General features: G+C 45.5%; 3 protein-coding genes and 1 long non-coding RNA gene across 5 annotated transcripts in view; 3 read left to right on the top strand and 1 right to left on the bottom strand.

Moving 5' to 3' along the window:
- Nucleotides 1-106: 106 nt before the first annotated feature.
- chst7 (carbohydrate (N-acetylglucosamine 6-O) sulfotransferase 7) lies at nt 107-4,421 on the bottom strand. The gene is made up of 2 exons (XM_084011101.1): nt 2,950-4,421; nt 107-1,001 (listed from the first exon to the last, which is right to left on the bottom strand). Exon 1 carries the CDS (start codon nt 4,277-4,279, stop codon nt 2,987-2,989), a length of 1,293 nt encoding a protein of 430 aa, XP_083867227.1. The 5' UTR covers nt 4,280-4,421; the 3' UTR covers nt 107-1,001; nt 2,950-2,986.
- LOC311014478 lies at nt 1,008-2,633 on the top strand. Of its 2 annotated transcripts, none has more exons than XR_014597269.1 (2): nt 1,008-2,246; nt 2,331-2,633. It is a non-coding gene; the product is annotated as an uncharacterized lncRNA (long non-coding RNA). The 2 variants fall into 2 exon arrangements; XR_014597270.1 differs by having other exon boundaries at nt 1,008-2,299.
- Nucleotides 4,422-5,243: 822 nt separating the features above from the next.
- tubgcp5 (tubulin gamma complex component 5) lies at nt 5,244-15,458 on the top strand. Its single transcript, XM_084011100.1, has 24 exons — nt 5,244-5,815; nt 5,906-5,959; nt 6,804-6,912; nt 7,007-7,103; nt 7,186-7,265; nt 8,202-8,337; nt 8,423-8,540; nt 9,052-9,141; nt 9,248-9,341; nt 9,459-9,711; nt 9,785-9,987; nt 10,651-10,766; nt 10,893-11,161; nt 11,366-11,564; nt 11,689-11,877; nt 11,955-12,137; nt 12,220-12,304; nt 12,389-12,509; nt 12,705-12,859; nt 13,102-13,227; nt 14,840-14,928; nt 15,008-15,108; nt 15,181-15,242; nt 15,309-15,458. The coding sequence occupies exons 1-23, from the start codon at nt 5,682-5,684 to the stop codon at nt 15,225-15,227; spliced, it is 3,048 nt and encodes a 1,015-aa protein (XP_083867226.1). The 5' UTR covers nt 5,244-5,681; the 3' UTR covers nt 15,228-15,242; nt 15,309-15,458.
- Nucleotides 15,459-16,405: 947 nt separating this feature from the next.
- cyfip1 (cytoplasmic FMR1 interacting protein 1) overlaps nt 16,406-23,750 on the top strand; it is a 30,016-nt gene continuing 22,671 nt past the window's right edge. Inside the window, exon 1 of the mRNA XM_084012127.1 lies at nt 16,406-16,614. The gene's annotated coding sequence lies outside the window, so the exon portion shown is untranslated. The remainder of the gene's footprint in view (nt 16,615-23,750) is intronic.

The following is a 23,750-nucleotide window of genomic DNA, read 5'->3' as shown; positions in this document are numbered from 1 at the left end:
AACATCCCGAACACGAAACCAACGGAGCGATTTTGCAATTATTTGCCCTACCTGCTTAAAAAAGTCACCATCAATGAAATCACACATTTTAACCAACATTTTTTTTTTATTATTATTATTACTGAGGTCAGTTTAAATTATCTTAAAAGTTATTTCTTCCTTTGACAAGAGAACTTCTTCATGTACTTCGTTATTACAGAACCAACTTCTAAAGTTGAACACGGTAATGCTGATAGACTCACGACGTCCTCGAACCAGACGGACGTCTCAGCATCGTACAAGAGTTTAGACAAAAAACACGGCGAAAATAAAAACACGCTGTATGAATAAGTACCGTCCGTTTGTGGAAAACCTGCTGACGGAGCTGTGAGAGGGCAGCGGCGTCTCTCCGTGATGCGGCTCTGGGACATCAGGAGAATTTCACACCCACGTGAGGGTTTTGTCAACGGGGCGCTGCAGCTGTCTGGATTCCTGAGGGGCCGAGGGGGGCTGAGGGGTCGGAACAACAGTTCCTCAGTCAGGCCTCTCCACCAAATACTGTACTCTCTTCTGTCGGAGCGCTGCGTTGGCGTGACAGATTACCGAGTAGTCGGAGGCCGGTCACTCCGGATCCTGGTCCTCGTCTCCCAAGAAGGACCTGCTTCGGCTTTTTTATGGCCCTAAAAGTGCTGCTAAAAAGGACAGAAGATGGAGGCTGGCCAGTGTGACCGGCCTCATCGCTGCTCCATTCTCTCGTCTCCTGAAACACGCTGTTCCAATACGCTGCCCCCCTCTCCTGAAACACGCCGTTCCAATACGCTGCACCCCCACCACCTCCTGAAACACGCCGTTCCAATACGCTGCCCCCCTTTTAAATTCATCTCTCGCTCTCGCTCTCTCCACTTGGATTTCCTCCAGGTCATCGACTCGCCTCGTGCTCGCCGATTCCCGGAGGACCACATTCCTGCTGCCTGTGCTGTTGTTGTTGTCCACCTTTGGCCCTCGCCGTGGAGCACCGGGCCCTTGGAAGAGAGGAACAGGGATTAAACAAAGCCTCCGCGTTACAGATTACTGCTGCACGACGAAACACGTCCAATAGGATTAATAATGTTAGTGTAATAATGTGTTGTTTAATAATGTTAAGTTGTTTTATGTCTCTTTGTAGTGGTTGTATGTCTCTTTTGAAGTTGTTTTATGTGTCTTTGTATTTGTTTTATGAGTCTTTGTAGTGGTTGTATGTCTCTTTGAAGTCGTTTGGTGTGTCTGTGTAGTTCTTTGTTTGTCTCTTTTGTAGTTCTTTGTTTGTCTCTTTGTAGTTGTTGTATGTCTGTATAGTGGTTTTATGTCTCTTTGTAGTTATTTTATTTCTCTTTGTAGTTCCTTTGTGTCCTTCTGTAGTTGTTGTGTCTCTTTGTAGTTGTTTTGTGTCTTTGTAGTCATGTTGCGTCTCTTTGAAGTCATTTGATGTGTCTTTGTAGTGGTTTTATGTTCCTTTCTGATCATTTGTGTCTCTTGCTTTCTCTTGCATGCTTTGTTTCTTCTCATAGTTGATGTGATTTTCTGGTCTCTCAGTTTGTTTTGTTGATTTTAGTCATCAACAAGATTTGTTGATTTGAGGCGCCTGACACTTTGGGCCTCTGGGTCTGATCCCTGTAGGTCCCCTACATCATCCAGCCCCGTCTTTGAGTGCTGGTCCGGATGGAGGCAGTGAGACTGGGCTGTTTCTGCTTCAGGCCCAGCTGCTGGTGAGACCCGGCGGTGACAGGCTGCCGGTAACCCTGGGAGCTGTACGCCGTCACGGACCGCCGACCACAATGAGCCCCTTCTTGACGGCGGCGGCAGAGGCCCTGCGACTCGCTGCCAGCCCCCCGCTACCCATGAGAGGACACGCCGTTGCCAGGGAGGAAACAATGAGGCCTCTATTGAACAGCATCAGTCGGTCATTAAGGAGGGAGAAGGCTCTCGTGGGTTGCCTCGCTCCCTCCGACCGCCTCGCTGCCACCCCTAGAACATCAGATGTTACAGTGGCGACAGCCTCGGCCTGAACTCATCCTGGTACGGAGTCTGAAAGAGAAACTCTCTGTCGTATGTAAGAGCAGATAAGAGCAGATAACACGGCGTGTCAGATAGGCTGTACAGGGATTTAATCCCTGAAACCTCAGTGTTCACATTGTGTTGCATTATGGGACACCAGCAGCAGTTCATGCTGAAGATCACAAGACGCCTCTATACATTAGCAAGGATTAGACTCTTTCTGGTCATTTCATGTTTCTTTCTGGTCATTTCATGTTTCTTTATGGTTAGTTTATGATTCTTTGTGGTTATTTTGTGTTTCTTTATGGTTATATTAGGTTTCTTGATGGTTATTTTATGTTTCTTAATGGTTATATTATGTTTCTTTATGGTTATTTTATGTTTCTTGATGGTTATATTAAGTCTCTTTGTGTTTGTATTATCTTGATTTCTAATCATTTATGTCTCTGTTGTAGTCGTTGTTTTGCTCTTGTATACTTGTTGAGTATCTTTGTGAATCTTTCCAGCTGTTTTTTTTATTTTTTTTATCTCTTTGTCATTGTGGAGCCGTATCATCACAATCAACAGGTGCTATTTGTTATAGACTGTAACAATCATATGAAATTAAAAGGTTCCTCTCAGACATGAAAGCGTGGTTTTTCATGAATAAATCATGAGATTGCAGTTTCACTCGCTTGCACAAGAAGAGCTTCCAAAACACTGATGAAACATGCACGTGAGAGGAAGTGAAGTGAAACCTCAAATGCTTCGCCTGTTTAATCTGACACTGCACTGATCCCACCATACGGATGCTCTGTTTCCAATCAGCCCGAGTCAGAGGGAGGTCAAAGGTCAAGGATCAGCAGCAGCAGAGCCGGGGAAGGACGGTTCCTGTCAAACCACTGACTTCCTGTTTCTGACACGAGTGCAGGTTCAAACGAGAAACTTTGAGCTCACCTGAACCCATCGAGTCCTCCTCGTGGCCCCTGAACCCTCATGAGGTCTTGTCAACGCCGGCCCTCTCGTAGCCCAGGTGCCTCATGACCTCGCTGCAGTAGGCCTCCACTTGGTGGATCTGCTCCACGCTGAGCCGCTCTCTCCAGGCATAGATGGCCTCCTTGGCGTCCCGGGACGAGATCAGGAAGGGCCGGTCCGAGGAGTACCCCTGGCCATGCGTCATGTTGAGCGCAAACTTCTCCAGCGCGGGAAAGCTGGAAAGGTTGGAGAAGCGGAAGAGCCTCTGCAGCTCCTCCATGGGGTGCAGCACCAGGTCCTCGTAGCGGACCTGCAGGTAGTTCCTCCGCACCCAGGGGGGCGCGTTGGCCACCAGCATCATGTCCCCCAGCCAGTTGTCACAGATGAGCTCCATGGCGCTGGACACGTAGCTCTCGGCGCGGTTGACCCGGTTGCTAGGCACCAGCAGCCGCTTGTACTTGTCGCTCTGCTTCTTGCTGCGCAGCACCTGGATGCTCTCCTTCACCAGCGCCTGCTTGGACTTCAGCCGCGAGTTGTGCACGGCGCGCGGGTCCCGGAACAGCTGGATGATCCGCAGGTTGACGGCCGGGTCCCTCATCAGCGGCACCAACGTGCTCAGGTCGAGGACGCGCACCCCCTTGATCACCATCACCGGGTACTTCTTGCACTCGCGCTCCAGCTCCCGAATGTCGCGCTTCGGGCACTTGGCGCACCGGTCCTCGCGCACCAGGCCGACCTCGTGCCGCCTGTGCGCGTCGCACAGCGGCTCCGAGCAGATCACCTTGTTCATCTTCCAGCCGAAGATGAAGGAGGTGGTGACGTTCTGCGCGCCAGCATACAGCCGCAGCACGGAGAAGTCGCAGCGGTACAGCGCGCCCATCATGTCGCGCACGGCACCCTGCAGGCTGCCCGCGTCCCCCGGGTACAGCGCCTGCCAGATGTGCCACATCGGCTCGTACAGGTAGAAGGCGTCCGGGTGCTGGTTGAACAGCTCGCCCAGGAACGAGGAGCCGGTCCTCCAGGTGGCGTGCAGGTAGATGTTTATCCGGGCCCGGCTCCGGTTGTTGGGCTGCCCCTCCTCCCGCTCCTCCGCGGCGGCGTCGCTGCCGTTGGCCCCGTAGCCGCCGCCGCGGTCCCACAGCAGCGCCACCGTGTTCTCCAGCTCCGGGCACCGGGGCTGTTGCTGCGGCAGCCCATGTTTACCGCGCTCCGCCGATTTGTCTCGGTAATCCAACACGTACGGGATTAGCAGCAGCAGACCCGAGTATGCCAGGATCAACACCAGGTACTTCTTGTGGAGCCGCCTCTTCATTTCCTCGGGCCGGGAGAGGGGAGGGGGTGGAGCGGCTAGCTAGCTGCTTCTCCGGAGGGTCGCCAGCGCGGTGTGAGCCCCGCAGAGCCTCCGCCGAAGTTAACTGTGTGTGAGAGGAAGGAGTGTGCCTGAGTGTGTGTGTGTGTGTGTGTGTGTGTGTGCTTGAGTGTGTGTGCGTGCGCGGATTAACCACGCCCCGTTAAAGACAAAACAACCGGATTGTTTCGGGTTTCCTTGTTCCCGGTAAAATAAATGCATGATGTTATAATAGTTATGGCCGCGGAACGAAGTGTGAAGTTTGGACTCATTTCGTCGTGAAAACTACACTTATGTTTGGAAATCTCAGAGAGCCTCGGAGGGAAGATACCCCGACGGACACTAGCTTCCGTAACATCGACGTGATTGTTTTAATGTAGTATAAAACGTGTTGTTATTTAAATAAATTGTAAGTATTTATTTGTAAAACGGCGGTAAAACCCGCTAGGTGACCGCCGCTGTGAGACGGGTTCCGGGTAAATTTGGGGAACCTCAAATAGCCTTGATGGGAGAGAGAGAGGGTCCAACTGGCACAATGTACCGTGACGTAGCAGGAGTGGTGCAATGAATTGTGGGAAATGTACTGAGAAACGTTATTTTTTGTTCCTTCGTTTAGTCTCATCACTTTAGATGTTGACCCGAGTTAGAAGTTTTAAATACGAACGTTTTAAATGAAGAATAAAACCTATTAAATCTTGTGCGTTGATGTCGCGCACGCGCATTCACCCTCACGCTGCCTTCACGTGCTACTCGGAAGATCCTGCTTCACACTTGTGGAATCGAAAATACCATAGTGTCACGTTAGTTTGTAAGGCGTTTGTGTTTTTACGAAAGGCGCTATATAAATTATTATTATTATTATTATTATTATTATTAATTTATTGTCTGTACGATTTTTTTTAAATGGCGGGCGTAAGGATTTTACGTGCGTGTTTGTCAGGGGAAATCCTTTTTGATTCCATTACGAACATGCTAGAGGAGGAAATATATCCATGACTGAATCCCTCCTCTTCTCCGCCATGGTGAAATGTTCTGGGTCACCTAAACTCGGCCATCAAATTCATCTCCCGAGTAGTTGCGAATCGAGGGGGCGTTCGTGTGTGCAAATTTCCGAGTCGGAAACTCGATTTCATTTGCCATAATTCCGATAACACGTGAAGGTAGCGTAATTCAATGGAGGCAAAAGCAACGCCGCGGTAAAAACGCAACATAAACCTGCCGCATTATAAATGGCGTTGTTTATCGTTTTGTTGTCCGTGCTAGCTCGTTAGCTCGCAGAGCCACCAGGCTAACGTGGAGACTGGCCGGCGGGTAAAAAGCTACGTGTAGCTTCCAGCTAGCTAGCTAGGTAGTCAACATCAACGACATGGCGCACTGGAGCACCTACGAGAAGGAGACGGAGAGGGAGACGAAGAAGCTGATCAGGTGCATCAGCGGGGTCGAGGACGAGGAGGACCCGAACTTTCAGCTAGCGATCAAGTTCGCCTGGTCGAACTTCAGGTGAGTCAAGCGCTGTACGCAGGACGGGAGCCAGCTGCTAGTGACTAGCATGCTAATGTGATGCTAGCAGGTAACTGTGTGTGTTGACAGGTTCCATCGGTTCTTGGACGTTGACAGCCATAAAGTCCAACGCAGCATCAGCGGGTGAGTGTAGTTGCTGTTCTCACAACTGTGCAATACCAACATTATACATGCAACATTAATATGAGATACGACTTTTATTAATAATTAATAAATACGTCATTGTTCCAGATGTTGCACAAATAAAAACAAAGAATATAAAACATTAAAATATGTATTTATAATTAATACATGCGTTATTATGCCAGATGTTGCCCAAATATACAATAACAAAAATACAAAACAATAAAAGATAGGTTAAGTAAAAATATAACTGCAATAAAGTAGAAGAAATTAAAGTATAAGATCAGTATTTACATTAATAGTGATTTACAGTAGTATATTTCATATATCATATATTCATAATGTGAATGCAATCACACGATTATATATCTTTAATGTTTAGTTTTTTTTACTTATTTATTATGCTTGTTATGTTTTTCATCTTTGCTGCAGCTGTAAATTTCCCCACCACGGGACCAGTGAAATATGATCTTATCATATATTAATCAGTGTGTCGGAGGAATATAAAATAAAAACGTAAAATAAGAAAACAAACCACATTCCTGCAGTTTAAAAAAAAAAAAATCTAAAAATGATAAACTTCATTAAGGTAATATTGGTGGCAGAGTATTAGATTATAAAAAATGTACTTAATTTATTTGAATGTTTATTAAGCAGGAATAATGTATGATACACATATATTATAGCTAAAAGACCACATGTAGTACCTGTGAAGTGGCAAGTGCTTCATTTAACCGTCTTAAACTGTCACTGAGATTAAAATCACCTCATTCACTTTGACGAAGACGTCAGCAGAGACGTTGTTCCAACAATAAAACCCAACGCTGTCCGCTGTGTTTTCCAGAATCCACGAGAAGCTCATGATCCACTCAGACATGAGTAAGGCAGAAAGCTGGACAAGGCTGACGGAGGAGTTCCTGAACTCACCGTTACCTGATACGGATGGAACAAAGGTACAAGGAGTCCCACAAACATTTTCCCTCAGCTGATGATGCATGTCACACCTTATATACATGCAGGACCGTTGACTCGCTTTCTTTCTGTCAGAGCGATGCTCACTACAGTGTCCTGTCGCTGCTGCTCTGCCTGTCAGGATCCCCCTCAAACACCAGCTTCACTGAGAGACCCCGGATGAAGGAGGCCAGTGAGTCGATGGCTCGGTTTGACTTTTTTAACATTCTTTTAAAACAACATCGGTCATTAGTTGTTCATCTTTGTGTCCGCAGAGGAAGAGGATGACTTTGACTGGATGAAATATCTGATGGAGGGTGAGGACGTAGACGTTGGACCGTACCCAGATACCCCTGTGAGTAAATCAAACCCACCCTTTGTGGCCTATGAATGACCACAAAACCTGCAGCTGAATGCTGTTGTTGTAATGTAGCGTTGATGTGTTGGAGCTGGGAATCTGGTTTACTGATACTAGAAATGTGTCACCACGGCACCGTGCTGTTAAAACTGATCCTCTCCCGGTTCCTTAGCAACGCTACTTTCAGTGTTTACTAAGAGTTGGTGTGTGAGCAGCTTTCTGAAGGACTGAACTGATCCACAAGTTTTGGTCAGGTCCCGGATGTAGCCTAGCATAGCTAACTAGAAGGGTGGAGTCGATACATGAAGCTAGAAGCAAATTAAAGCAGGACAGGAACCGCTCTGAGCTGGTTCTGGATCAGCAGAATCTATTCAGAAAACCAGGAAAACAACAACGCAGCTCTAATCGCCCCCGATGTTCTGATAAAATGAGACTCAGCATCTTTTCTGAATCTGTCCGGAGACCACATGTTGAAGTCCGGTTTTTACCGGGTTTTTCTCAGGACCCTGAAGTGGACTGAAAGGAAAATGTTCTCTTCACAAACACCACTTCAACTCAAGCAGAGCTTTCTACACTTATTGTGTGCTCTTCCTGCTTTCAGCAGCTTCAACTTCTCACAGAACTTCATCTGGATTTATTATAATTTTCTGTCTCCCTGATGCAGTACCACTCGCCACCTGAACTGGTACTGATGGGCCAGGGGGGCGCTGTTTTACCAAAACAAATCTTATTAAACTGTGAAACCTGGTTGTAAATAGGAAGTTAACATCAAAGAAATCACATAAACTAATTAGTAGTATTATTATATTATGTACCATTTTCCTGTGGTTTGACATTTTTGCTGTGGTTTTGTTTCAGTATCAACATAATTTGTCAGCGTGTCGTATCTAAATGACAAGGTTGCCATCGTTGGTCCCTGACTGGTGTTTTTAGGAGTGGTCCGAGGAGGAGAGCGAGGACGATGACAGCCAGCAGCCAATCAGCAGGGAGGACTCCGGCATCCAGCTGGACCGAACGCCACAGGAAGACCAAGACAACGGCAACAAGACGGTTCCAGTTACCTGGACAGGTGCGAAACGGATCACGCAGTGCTTCGTTACGGCCATCAAGCTTTGTCCACGTGGAAGCTAATCCCGGTTTTGTTGTGTCTCCAGTGGGCGAGCCGGACGCCCGGGCCTGGCTCGAGGAGCACGTGGTGACGCCGTACTGGGCGGCTCACGCTCCTCGCTTCCCCCACAGCCTGCACCTCCACTCCAACCTGCTCAATGTGTGGTGAGTTCACACACGACCACGGCGAATCAGAGCCGCTGGGGAGCGTTGCAACAAAATATCGTGACTTTTTTCCGTAAAATAAAATCGCTGCTTTATCTCCTTTGTAAAATTCAGACTTTATTCTGTTCTTATCAGTATTAGTTTATTTTTTAAATGTTTACAACTTTACTTTTATGATCTCATTAAACATTTGGCTTTAATGCTACGTGTAGTTTTCCAAATCTGGTGCCCCCGTTTCCCAGCAGGCTTAGAAAACTACAAATAATATAATATATATATAATATAATCTTTGTGATAACCGGAGCACAATCATATTTTCAGGTTTGATGATTTTATGATTTTTGTTCATTTGTGTCTCCTAGAGTTCCCTAATATATATGTGATATGTCTTTATGTGAAGACTGATACTGTTTATCAGATGACTTTTTTATTATAACCCGATGACACCGATCTGTGGGGCTTTTGTGAGGTGAAACGATGGGCAGCGGTAACCCTCGTGGTCTATCCTCAGGGACCAGCACTTGTACAACACTGATCCGTTGTGTCTGCCTGAAGAGAAGGTCTTCGTCACGGAGACACAAGTCATCCGGGAGACGCTGTGGTGAGTTTTATAATCCCTCCGATGCCCAAACATCTTCATCAACAGGCTCATATTGATCATATTGGAGCTTGATGATGTCATAGAACAGAGCGTTGTTCCGCTGCAGGCTTCTCTCCGGAGTGAAGAAACACTTCATCTTCCAGCACCACGACGGCAAAGTGTCCGTGAGGAACGACGTGGTGGTGACTCATCTGACCAGCGTGAGATCATCATCTGTTCATCTTCAGAAATCACAGTGTTTATCATTTATATCCTAGTTTCTATATTTCCTCCTGACTGAGTTCCTTACTCGCGTCCTGCCTGTCTGTGTGCTCCAGAACTGTCTGCGCTCCGTCCTGGAGCACATCGCCGTGTACGGCCAGGCGGTCTTCAGGCTGCAGAGGTTCATAGACGAGGTGACGGGTCACAGCTCGGAGCCGGGCCCCCCAGGCTCCTCTTCCTCCTACACTTCCAAGAAAGGCTCCGAGCCCCCCTTCAGGACCTACCAGGCCTTCGTGTGGGCCCTCAACAAGTACTTCACCGGCTTCAAGGAGGAGCTGACCACCATAGAGAGGGAGCTCATATGCAATGGTGAGTCTAAGTCCGCTTCGTGGGTTTCGGAAATGTCATGGAGTTACGAGCATTCGATATGTTTCTTCTGCAGATGAGACGGTGACCCTGTCTGCGGTCCTGGAGCGACTCAACCCCCACCTGGTCCAGATCAAAGTGCTGCACAAAGTCTTCTGCACCGGGGTCGCCGAAGTCCCCCCCGAGACCCCGAACGTGGTGCGAGCCTCCCACCTGCTCAACACCCTGTACAAAGCCATCCTAGAGTACGACAGCGTCGGGGAGGCATCGGAGCAGGCGGTGAGTCTGACCTCATCACAGAGTGACGGCCGTAATACTTAGTACTTCTCTGTAGTATTATAGTGTATTACTACAGTAGATGGAGAGAACCAGACTCCTTTTAGACTCCTACGGCGTCAGTGACACTGGGACGTGTCACAACGCTCAAACCAGCTGTCGATGCTGTGTAGCAGGGGTGTGACATCATCAACCAGCTGATCAAATGTGGATTCAAGCAGACATGGAGCTCCTGATGTTGCTCTGCTGTTAAAAGAAAAAAAATAATTAAAAACATATATGCGTCTAAGAAACGCTTGCAAAACGTGACACCCCAGACTCCATTGACAAAAACAGTGATTTTACCTCCCAGAACCCAGGAGATGCTGGTTTGATCGGTTAGTTAGTTTGTTATTGTGTGACTTATGAATCTGAACAAACCTTTTAAAACACCAAAGTCACACAGTAACACACTAACTAACTGAAGGAGTGTGTGTTTAACTGAGAGGTACAATCACTGTTTTTGTGAATGCCAAAGGTTGGACATTGCTCTCCTCCCATGCTGGTTCTCCGGTCTCCATCTGTAGTAATACACCGACTCTGGAGGAGTACAACCACACGTCTAAACCTCCGAACTACCCCTTTAAACGCCGACCACCAACCCCGTCCGTGGTTTCCTTTCTCCAGGTGGCCTTGCTGTTCTCTCTGTGGACCGAGACGGTCCGACCCTACCTGGAGATAGTGGATGAGTGGATCGTTCACGGACACCTGTTTGATCCCGCCAGAGAGTTCATTATCCAGAGGTCCGTCTGTTCAAATCTCTGGGCGTCTTTGTGGATGATGTGGGGAACTGTGTTGATTATTTGGCTCCAGTGCAGTAACTGAGAGAGACGTTTGATTGGCTGAGCTTCCCTCTGCTCGGCGTTCAGGAACAAGGACGTGCCGGTGAACCACCGGGACTTCTGGTACGCCACCTACACACTGTACAGCGTGTCTGAGACGGTGGACAGCGAGGACAAGCTGAACGACGCGGCCAGCGGCAGCTCCGGGGGGGATCCCGGCGCCAGCAACCGGCAGCTCACCATGGTGTCCTTCCTCAAACCCGTCCTCAAGCAGATCATCATGGCTGGCAAGTCCATGCAGCTGCTCAGGAACCTGGACTGCAAGGAGACCGAGCGGTCCGAGAGGTCCTCCAGAGGTCAGTGGTTGCTAAGTCTTTAGGGTTGTTCAGAGCATTTCTGCAGTGGTTGTGGGTCTCTTTGTAGTTTTATGTCTCTATGTAGTTGTTTTATGTCTCTATATAGTTGCCTTAGGTTTCTTTGTAGTCGTTTTGTCTCTCAGGTCTTTCTTTTTAATAAACAGATGAGTGTTGCTGTCTGTCTTTCATCACGTCTCATTGCAGACGCGGAGAGGAAGAGTCTGTACACGTTGTTCCTGGAGTCGGTCCAGTCTCGCCTTCGTAGCCGGGAGGAGTCACCGTCGGAGGCGGTGACGGAGCAGCAGGCCACCAGGAGGAGCCTGATCAAGATGCAGTCCATCATCGCTCAGCACCTGGAGATCGAAGACGTCCACGACCCGCTGCTCGCCATCAACTTCGCCAGGTGAGGCGCCCCCACCGCTACGCTCTCAGTACACAAAGCTGCTCAGACTGCTGGACTGACTTCAGGTCTGTATGTATGTATAGTTATATATATATATGTGTGTGTGTGCGTGCATCCCCGTCAGGCTGTACTTGGAGCAGAACGACTTCCACGAGCGTTTCTCCGGCGGCGACTTCATCGTGGACCGCTCGTCTCAGTCCGTCACCTGCCAGACGTTCGAGCTGACGCTGCGCTGCTGCCTCTACCCGCACATCCAGAGGAGGTACATGGAGTGCTGCGGGAACCTCATGAGGACCCTGAAGAAGGACTACAGGTGAGCGTTGCCCCGGCATGTAAGTCTGTGTTGTCCCAGCACGTCGATCGTCCTGACATCAGTCCCCGCCCCTGCAGGCTGCTGGGATACCTGCAGGCCATGAGGAACTACTTCCTGCTGGAGGCGGGAGACACCATGTACGACTTCTACACGGCCATCTTTGACAAGGTGCAGGAGAAGGAGAGCTGGCAGCAGCTGTCCTTCCTCAACGGGCAGCTGCAGGAGGCGGTCGGACAGCGCCACCCTGAGGACAGCAGCAGGTACTGTACGTGTTTGACTGAAGAGGCACATCGGGAGGGTTGTCATGACGATGTTTATACATCATCTAAACATGTTCTCTAGGTTGTCGATCTTCTTGGAGCCCATCGACGCTGCCAGGAAGAAACATCCGGTGAATAATCTGGAGGTGCTGACGCTGAGTTACAAGGTCAGCAGCAAGAATATGTACATTATTGACGTTGTGTTTAAGCGTTTTATTAAACGGCCGCGTGCTCATGTTTCCTCTCCGCAGGTTCCCTGGCCCGTTGACATCGTGATCAGCTCCGAGTGTCAGAAGATCTACAACCAAGTGTTTCTCCTGCTGCTGCAGATCAAATGGGCCAAATACAGTCTGGACACGCTCCGCTTCAGTGGTACCAGTTTCAAATCTCTCTCTCTGCTTATAGATACATATACCGGAGCTCCGCTAAATGAGTGAATTAAAATGGCGATGGGAGACGACGATGCCAGCTGTCCAACTTGCGCTCAGTATTTAACTTTACATTGCTGATATTGTCTATGATATTCAGCGTCGTTTGTAATGTGCCAAACGCGTTTGTTGCTTCTAGATTTCACAGACGTCACAAAGAAGCTGGATGGAACGCGGCCCGAGGGGGTGTCGAAGGTCAAAGAGCCCGTGAACCAGCAGATCCACCGCATGTGTCTGCTGCGGGTCAAACTCATGCACTTTGTCAACAGCCTCCACAACTACATCATGACCAGGGTGAGACCTCCTCTATATACTTCTGTCTGATGTCCACGTGTCTCCCATGGAGACGGCCTGTTGCTACGCCAACAGGAAATGTTATCAACAACATGAAACTCACGAGCTGATATCACCATCCGAACGTGTTGAAGTCGTCATGTCAACGAGACATAATCTGTTTGTTTTATTTTAAATTTTAAATTTTATTTAATTATTTTTTGCATCTGATCTTAAATCTGTCTGCATCTTTGTCTTTGCAGATTCTGCACAGTACTGGACTGGAGTTCCAGCACCAGGTACAGGAGGCCAAGGACCTGGACCAGCTCATCAAGATCCACTACAGATATCTGGCGACCATCCATGACCGCTGCCTCCTGAGGGAGAAGGTAAACAACGCTTGCTACGTTCAAGGGCAGGTCTGGCTAACTTTACACCGTCTTGTCTGCAACATCACAAGCTAACTACTGTTAAAAAGTTTGTTTTCTGAATGCAGTCTGGTTGATGGGTGCTAGGCTATGCTAACATTGTAGCTGCTCCTTCAACACTCCAAATAAGGTCATCTAGACATAAATACGGCTCACACACTGCAAAAACAGCCCTTCTAGAAAGAAGTAAAATATTCTCATATTCAATCAAATTATCTTGTATCAAGCAAAAAAATCTGCCAATGGGGTAAGCTTTTTTTGCTTGACAAGCAATTCTTAAAATAAGCCCAAATTTCTTAGCTCCGAAAGACTAAAATGAGACTTTAAACTAGACAGAAAATCTTAAACTAATCCAAATTCTTCTAAAACAAGCAATGAAAAAAACACTAATTCAAGATTAAATTACTCAAAATTAGAATTTAAGTCCCTTTACTAATTTAAGAAATTACACCTTAATCTGGGATTGATAATGAGCATAAAAGTAGTTAAAATAAGACATAATTTCTTAAAACAGCATAACAAATATAAAAGTGATGTCTTAAATCAAGATACCAAAACTTTCTCAGTTTTTTTTTTTTTTTTTTATGGCTGGAGTGCCATGCAAGCCTTTTTTATTTTTATTATGAGAGAGACAGTGGGGAAGGGGAGATAGAGGGGGAAGACATGCGCGAAGGAGATGGCCGGGCCGGGAGTCAAACCACTGTTCTCCGCGTCGAGGCTGAGCCTCCGTACATGGGGCGGCTGCCTTATCCACTGCGCCACCGGCTGAGCCTCCGTACATGGGGCGGCTGCCTTATCCACTGCGCCACCGACCGCCCCAGTTAATTTTTTTTATTAACTTTGCAATACAATTGCTCAATTCAACATCCAAAAAAAAAAGGGCACTTCTGCATTCCAGATCCATCATAATCAGATAATCACCATAATAAACAGATTGAAAAGCCAGTTTTGATTTGAACCTCACTATCAAAATAATAATACATCAGTTATTGTAGCAGCATAGCAACTAAACATCATGTTGCAGCTGGTTTGCAGCATAATATCCCATATGGTTTTCAATCTCACCAAGCAACTGTCCTGTAATGAAAATGAAAATATTAATAATAAAAACTTTTGTCCTTGTTTCATGGCATTCTTGAATTGAGATGTTGTGCAAATGGTCTTACTCTTAAAATAAGGCAAATAATCTTGGTGCCCCGCTGGGTTTGATCGTAAAACATTTTTATACTCTTTTTCTGGTTCATTCTAGCTCAAAATTAGCTGGAATATCTTATCAAGAAAAAGTAAGGCATACTTTCTTAAAATGAGATATTTTTTCTAATGCAAAACTTGCTTGACAAGATTAATATTCTTTTTGGACAAAAAATAAGACTTATTTTCTTGATACAAGGCTTTTTTTACTTTCTTGAAATTCCATTTTTGCAGTGCATTGTGGAGAAATCTGGTTTCTCCACAATGTGAGCTACTATCGTAGACCTCTGGGGGAGGATCGGGAGGACGATGTTAACACTGAGAGGATTTAGAGACGGACTGAGGAAGCTTACCTCTAAATGTGTCCGTTGTGTGTTCTCAGGTCAGTTTTGTGAAGGAGGCCATAATGAAGGTTCTGAACCTGGTCCTGATCTTCTCTGACCGGTGGCAGGCTGGATTTGGAGCCTGGAAGTAAGTCCATATCAATCTGCATTATAATCGTGGTTTCAAGCTGTTCGTGTCTGAATGTTATTTATCTTTTCACTTTCAGGATCGAGTCCATCGATAAAATGGAGTCTGATTTCAAGAACTGCCACATGTTCCTGGTTACGATACTGAACAAGGCGGTGTGCCGCGGCTCCTTCCCTCATCGTGAGTACAGCAGCGATTATGTGTCGATGACTTTTACTTTACGTCCTTGTGTAACCGTCCTCCTCGTTGCAGTGGAATCGCTGGCTCTGTCCCTGATGGCCGGCTTCGAGCAGTGCTGAGCAGACAAGTTCAACCCGCTGGGACCACCGCGATGGACCGCCGTGATGGACCGACGCGATGGACCGACGCGATGGACCAACGCGATGGACCGCCGCGATGGACCGCCGTTGAGCTGCTTATGGACATAAACTTGCATCATATTTAAAGTTTTTGTACAAAGGTGTTGTTTTTATGAGCTGTTAATGTGTATATGTTTATATATGTGGAGCACAATAAATCCTGCACAGCGACATATGGATCATGTTGTTATTTATACATAATGGAACATTGATTTACAATATGATAATTCATATTAGTGGTGACACTTATTAGGGACATCCATAAAAAATAAAACATGAAGGTGTGGGAGGGGGAAATATTCTGAGAAAGAAATCTGAATTTTCAAGATTAAAGTCGTACATTTTAAGAGAATTTCTTTTTTTTTTTTAATTTAGGTTGTAGCCTTCATTTCAGAGGAAAAAAATCAATTATCATTTTTTACCTCCTTTAATGGCCCTGATATGCCGTTGTAGACACAGGAAATTTAAATAAATGCAGATTCTGATGTCTCATCAATAGTGATGCCTGCACAAGGCGGTCAAGAATTAGGGACATATTTGGCTTTTAAATGTTTCAGTCATTTTGTCAATCCATATGTGTGAGTTTTTTCTTCATTTTGTAGGTTGGACCTCAGCTCCCATAATATGTCTAAAATAAACTGTGTCACCAAAATAAAGACACTCAGACTTTTAAGGACCAAAAAATGAAGCATCCTGTTAAATCAGGCTCTGAAATCATACTGTATTCTGTACTATTTTCCACCAGATTGAATCATTTTTCTCGTGTTTGTCCTATGGAGCAAATACATGCTATTCTCCTGGTTTCCACTAGGAGCATTGTATTACTGTATTATCGAGCAGTATACAAAAAATAATAAAAATGTTGAGGATTGTTCTCATATAAAACAAAATTATGTACATTATGATAATAAATTGGAAATGGTTAAATATCAAAATGTTCAATCATTTATTTTTAATATTTTTTTAAGCGCGCCGTGTGTTTGGACATCACTGAGCCTCCATACATACTGTACATTCCTGCCTCCCCCCCTCCCTCCTAGTCGTCCTCGTTCGCGTCCTCGTCCCGCCCCGATGAGGAGGCTCTACGGCGAGTCTGAGCGGAGTTTCCTGTTCAGTTCCCCTGTTTCAGGGACAGGAACTCCCTGATCCGCTTCCCTCCCCCGCCCACGATAACAACCCGACCCAGGAAAAGATTCCTCCGGCCGAGACCAGCTAGACTCTGAGGGTTGAGGACTTTCTTTCTGGGTCTCCAGAGGGACCCGGGCCGTGCTAGTCCGCCTTTTGACCGCGAAGCCACAAGTTTTCCTCGCGGGCTGACGAACTTCGGGTGAGTAGAAACAAACTTCGGCCGAGTATAAGCGAACTTCGGCTGAGTAGAAAACGCAACGTTGGTCTCTGGTTGTTTCAGCTTCGTTCGCCGGAGAAAGTTGGCGAGACCATTAAAAACAAACCGACATTTGATTTAAACGAAGATTTGTGAGCGCGAGCGGCGAACAGCTTGCTGTTAAGCCGTTTTCCTGGATCACAGCGGGCCCGGGCCGGGACTAATCAGGCCCGGAGCAGGGACCCGGAGCAGGGACCTGGTAGGACCGTCGAGCTAGCTTAATTGTTGGGAGAGGTACTTTTACTCCAGTTTACATGTTGGGAGAGGTACTTTTACTCCAGCTTACATGTTGACAGAGGTACTTTTACTTTAGCTTACACGTCGAGAGAGGTACTTTTACTCCAGTTTACATGTTGGCAGAGGTACTTTTACTCCAGTTTACATGTTTGGAGAGGTACTTCAGTTAACATGTTGGGAGAGGTAGTTTTACTCCAGTTTACATGTTGGGAGAGGTACTTCAGTTTACATGTTGGGAGAGGTAGTTTTACCCCAATTACTTGTTGGGAGAGGTACTTCAGTTTACATGTTGGGAGAGGTACTTCAGTTAACATGTTGGGAGAGGTACTTCAGTTTACAGGTTGGGAGAGATAATTTTACTCCAGTTTACATGTTGGGAGAGATACTTCAGTCTACATGTTGGGAGAGATACTTCAGTTTACATGTTGGGAGAGATACTTTTACTCCAGTTTACATGTTGGGAGAGGTACTCCAGTTTACATGTTGGGAGAGGTACTTCAGTTTACATGTTGGGAGAGGTACTTCAGTTTACATGTTGGGAGAGATACTTCAGTTTACATGTTGGGAGAGGTACTTCAGTTTACATGTTGGGAGATGTACTCCAGTTTACATGTTGGGAGAGGTACTCCAGTTTACATGTTGGGAGAGGTACTTCAGTTTACATGTTGGGAGATGTACTCCAGTTTACATGTTGGGAGAGGTACTCCAGTTTACATGTTGGGAGAGGTACTTCAGTTTACATGTTGGGAGAGGTACTTCAGTTTACATGTTGGGAGAGATACTTCAGTTTACATGTTGGGAGAGGTACTTCAGTTTACATGTTGGGAGAGATACTTCAGTTTACATGTTGGAAGAGATACTTCAGTTTACATGTTGGGAGAGATACTTCATTTTACATGTTGGGAGATATACTTCAGTTTACATGTTGGGAGAGATACTTTTACTCCAGTTTACATGTTGGGAGAGATACTTCAGTCTACATGTTGGGAGAGATACTTCAGTTTACATGTTGGGAGAGATACTTTTACTTCAGTTTACAGGTTCGGAGAGATAATTTTACTCCAGTTTACATGTTGGGAGAGGTACTTCAGTCTACATGTTGGGAGAGATACTTCAGTTTACATGTTGGGAGAGATACTTTTACTTCAGTTTACAGGTTGGGAGAGATATTTTTACTCCAGTTTACATGTTGGGAGAGATACTTCAGTCTACATGTTGGGAGAGATACTTCAGTTTACATGTTGGGAGAGATACTTTTACTTCAGTTTACAGGTTGGGAGAGATAATTTTACTCCAGTTTACATGTTGGGAGAGATACTTCAGTCTACATGTTGGGAGAGATACTTCAGTTTACATGTTGGGAGAGATACTTTTACTCCAGTTTACATGTTGGGAGAGGTACTTCAGTCTACATGTTGGGAGAGATACTTCAATTTACATGTTGGGAGAGGTACTTCAGTCTACATGTTGGGAGAGATACTTCAGTTTACATGTTGGGAGAGATACTTTTACTTCAGTTTACAGGTTGGGAGAGATACTTTTACTCCAGTTTACATGTTGGGAGAGATACTTCAGTCTACATGTTGGGAGAGATACTTCAGTTTACATGTTGGGAGAGATACTTTTACTTCAGTTTACAGGTTGGGAGAGATAATTTTACTCCAGTTTACATGTTGGGAGAGATACTTCAGTCTACATGTTGGGAGAGATACTTCAGTTTACATGTTGGGAGAGATACTTTTACTCCAGTTTACATGTTGGGAGAGGTACTTCAGTCTACATGTTGGGAGAGATACTTCAATTTACATGTTGGGAGAGGTACTTCAGTCTACATGTTGGGAGAGATACTTCAGTTTACATGTTGGGAGAGGTACTTCAGTTTACATGTTGGGAGAAGTACCTCAGTTTACATGTTGGGAGAGGTACTTCAGTTTACATGTTGGGAGATGTACTCCAGTTTACATGTTGGGAGAGGTACTCCAGTTTACATGTTGGGAGAGGTACTTCAGTGTACATGTTGGGAGATGTACTCCAGTTTACATGTTGGGAGAGGTACTTCAGTTTACATGTTGGGAGAGGTACTTCAGTTTACATGTTGGGAGAGGTACTTCAGTTTACATGTTGGGAGAGATACTTCAGTTTACATGTTGGAAGAGATACTTCAGTTTACATGTTGGGAGAGATACTTCATTTTACATGTTGGGAGATATACTTCAGTTTACATGTTGGGAGAGATACTTTTACTCCAGTTTACATGTTGGGAGAGATACTTCAGTTTACATGTTGGGAGAGATACTTTTACTCCAGTTTACATGTTGGGAGAGATACTTCAGTTTACATGTTGGGAGAGATACTTTTACTCCAGTTTACATGTTGGGAGAGATACTTCAGTCTACATGTTGGGAGAGATACTTCAGTTTACATGTTGGGAGAGATACTTTTACTTCAGTTTACAGGTTGGGAGAGATACTTTTACTCCAGTTTACATGTTGGGAGAGATACTTCAGTCTACATGTTGGGAGAGATACTTCAGTTTACATGTTGGGAGAGATACTTTTACTTCAGTTAACAGGTTGGGAGAGATAATTTTACTCCAGTTTACATGTTGGGAGAGATACTTCAGTCTACATGTTGGGAGAGATACTTCAGTTTACATGTTGGGAGAGATACTTTTACTCCAGTTTACATGTTGGGAGAGGTACTTCAGTCTACATGTTGGGAGAGATACTTCAATTTACATGTTGGGAGAGGTACTTCAGTCTACATGTTGGGAGAGATACTTCAGTTTACATGTTGGGAGAGATACTTCAGTCTACATGTTGGGAGAGATACTTCAGTTTACATGTTGGGAGAGATACTTTTACTCCAGTTTACATGTTGGGAGAGGTACTTCAGTCTACATGTTGGGAGAGATACTTCAATTTACATGTTGGGAGAGGTACTTCAGTCTACATGTTGGGAGAGATACTTCAGTTTACATGTTGGGAGAGGTACTTCAGTTTACATGTTGGGAGAATTACCTCAGTTTACATGTTGGGAGAGGTACTTCAGTTTACATGTTGGGAGAGGTACCTCAGTTTACATGTTGGGAGAGGTACTTCAGTTTACATGTTGGGAGAGGTACTCCAGTTTACATGTTGGGAGAGGTACTTCAGTTTACATGTTGGGAGATGTACTCCAGTTTACATGTTGGGAGAGATACTTTTACTCCAGTTTACATGTTGGGAGAGATACTTCAGTTTACATGTTGGGAGAGATACTTTTACTCCAGTTTACATGTTGGGAGAGATACTTCAGTTTACATGGTGGGAGAGATACTTTTACTCCAGTAGCAGTAGTAATACCACATTATCGTAAGTAATATACTATATATACATATATGAAAATAAATTCAGAAAATCCCACAATGTTTTTAAATAAAACATTTTTATACATTATATTAAATATTTTTCTAATTTAATTTTGCTTATATTTAACACACAAATAGTTTTATGTGTAGAAGTGTTATTAATAATATTTAAATTAAACTAAATCCAGAGGATACCTAATTATTACGCTCATCTTTGTTTGGAAAATCTCTTTTTCGTGGTGATTACATCGTCACTTCTCAGTATTCATTGGAGGACATGGAGGAGGAGGAAGGAGGGAGGTGACGGCGCTGTACGTTTCAACCACATCTGTTGATGTTTTGGTGAAAGCGAGCAGCTGCTTTGTTCTTTCTGTGGTTGAACGTCTCCTCGACGTTAGAATCTCAAACCTGCAGAGATCTAGTGGAGCGACAGCAGCGGTGAAGCCACTGAAACCCAACTGTGGGTTTGTGTTTCCCACCGTTGATCAAGTATACAAATGTACAAGTATACAAATATACTAGTACACAAATATACATTCTTTGAGTGTGTTTGCACAGTTGGTTGCTCTTAATAACTGGAGTCTTTGAAACATCTCCTGTGTTTTACTGAATGATACGTTTTTTTCTCTGATTGTATAGAAGTCTATGAAAATCAGCCTACTTTTCTTTTGATGTATTATCTCAGTAAATATTGTAAACATGAGTTTATGGTCTCAATCTCTAGTTTTAAGTATTCTTCAATCCAGCATGATGTTCATTTAGTACATTATGACCATTTAGAGTCATAGACCAGAAAGCAGGATGGTGCTTTAGGGGGGAGGGGCTACCTGCTGATTGACAGGTCGCTACGACACTTAGCATTTACCTTATTTGTCCCCATGAGAACAAGCAAAGATAAACTGTGTAAACATCTCGATGTGTGCACCGCTGAGACTACAGGAAGTTTGAGTGTTGGCGACATGAAGCAGTGCCAGAGAAGTGTTTTCACACCTCAACGGCTTCGTTCAGGTGGCAGAGTTGGTGCTTGTGTTGGTGTTTGCCACCGTTCTGCAGAGCCTCTGGTAGCTGCACTCAGATTTGCTTCCTCTCCACACGTGAGATCATTGAGTTCCATCATTGAGTTCCATCATTGATTGCAACGTTGCACCACACATTACATTTCCTGCTGCTGTTCACTAATGAGCTGAAAATGTCCCTTCAACCATCCTTACACGTATCATACTGGCAGGCAGCCAACGTTTCAGTTTAATGTGTGGAGGTTTGAGATACTGGTCCTTAAAGAGGAACTACACCTCGGAGTTTAGACTGAACTCCTGGTTCTCTCATGTTAGTTTGTTTTGTTCATTTCAACCGTCTTTTGGTCTCACGTTTGGATTTAATTTGGTCCCATGAAGTTCATGGTGTGATCTCCAAAAGAGCTAAAGAAGCTTTATTATTGTTATCACTGCTGCGTCCAGGTTACCTGCCAACGTCCAGGTTAGCTGCCAACATCCAGGCTACCTGCCAGCGTCCAGGTTAGCTGGTTACCTGCCAGCGTCCAGGTTACCTGCCACCGTCCAGGTTAGCTGGTTACCTGCCAGCGTCCAGGTTAGCTGGTTACCTGCCAACGTCCAGGTTACCTGCCCACATCCAGGTTACCTGCCAGCGTCCAGGTTAGCTGGTTACCTGCCAGCGTCCAGGTTACCTGCCAGCATCCAGGTTAGCTGGTTACCTGCCAGCATCCAGGTTACCTGCCAGCATCCAGGTTACCTGCCAACATCCAGGTTACCTGCCAACGTCCAGGTTAGCTGGTTACCTGCCAACATCCAGGTTACCTGCCAGCGTCCAGGTTAGCTGGTTACCTGCCAGCGTCCAGGTTACCTGCCAGCGTCCAGGTTAGCTGGTTACCTGCCAGCGTCCAGGTTACCTGCCAGCATCCAGGTTAGCTGGTTACCTGCCAGCGTCCAGGTTACCTGCCAGCATCCAGGTTACCTGCCAACATCCAGGTTACCTGCCAACGTCCAGGTTAGCTGGTTACCTGCCAACATCCAGGTTACCTGCCAGCGTCCAGGTTAGCTGGTTACCTGCCAGCGTCCAGGTTACCTGCCAGCGTCCAGGTTAGCTGGTTACCTGCCAGCGTCCAGGTTACCTGCCAGCATCCAGGTTAGCTGGTTACCTGCCAGCGTCCAGGTTCCTGCCAGCGTCCAGGTTGGCTGGTTACCTGCCAGCATCCAGGTTAGCAGGTTAGCTGCTGCGGCGTCTTTAAGCTCCTTACTTCCTGTGTAAGAATAGAAGCAGCCTATAAACGGGGCATCGAGCCGGCGGGTGAATAATCAGCCGTCTCTTGACACTGCAGTCCAAACAGGAACTTAACTCTTCCTTTATTTAATTGTAGACTTGGCTTCTCTGCAGAGTCAAAGCTGTATCTTGCAGCATTTTTCTACATTTCCATTTGAACGGTACATTGTCGTGTTTTTCCTTGTGGGTTTCGGTTTCTCGGCTGAAACGTCGACCAGCATCACGAGCTCTCCCCGTCTGGGATTCACACTTCCCCGTTCTGCCGCTGAGCCGGCTGATGTGCTGCTTACTTGGCTGTTTGCACTTCAGTTTGAGAAACCAAATAAAGGCCTTTGGTTGAATCTTTAATGAGAGGAGCTCTGAAAACTGTTTTGCATAGACGGCTGTTCTTATCGGACTTCCTTCCCCCTTTGAGAAAAACGGTATTTCACAACTAACCGCAGCTATTTTTACCTCCGTACAGTTAATAACTTTGTGTTTGTTGTGAATGTTGTAACAGGACTCAAACCCACATTAACAAACAGTGATGTCTTTCTGAAAGGTTATAATCTGCATTTATTCCCAGGACCAATGACTCAGAGATTCTCCTCCGGTCGTCACGTCCTTTAAATCAGATCTGAATTATTTTTCTCCTTTTGTTTACAACTTCAGATCAGATGAAAGAAGGCTTTGTCAGGATAACTTTCTAAATTATAAAAATTAATATTAATTAAAAAAAAAAGTTTGGCAGTTTATCGTTGTAATACTAATTTTGTTCACAAGAGGCTGCACCACGACCTCATGTTCCAAACAAACCTAAAGGCGTTCATTTTTTAAGTCATGAAAACACAAAAGAGAAAACGGTTCACATCAGATTTAGTAAACGGATCACTGGATTAATTTTCCTCTCTGGCCTCTTAGGGCTTCTGTAGATTTGTTGTGCCAATTATATGTCCAGCACTTCGGTGTGTCAATTTTCTCAAAACTATGGTTATTTACATTCATATGAAATAAAAGATACAGAAAAGAAAAGGAAAAAAATCCCCAAAATATGGGCACTTTTTAATAATATAATGAAATAAATACACACAGACTAAATCAAATGAAATGTGACTGCATCTGTACTTCCACCCCCGGACCAGGAGGTCGCCGACCTGCTCTGACCTCAGGTCTGTGCTCACACGGACCGCCGGGCTTTTGTGTTGGATGTTGGTCGCTGCTGTCGATTGTTTGACCG

Source organism: Eutrigla gurnardus (genome assembly GCF_963514095.1).
Source record: "Eutrigla gurnardus genome assembly, chromosome: 6".
NCBI lineage: Eukaryota > Metazoa > Chordata > Actinopteri > Perciformes > Triglidae > Eutrigla > Eutrigla gurnardus.
This window is presented reverse-complemented; position numbering and strand designations above follow the sequence as displayed.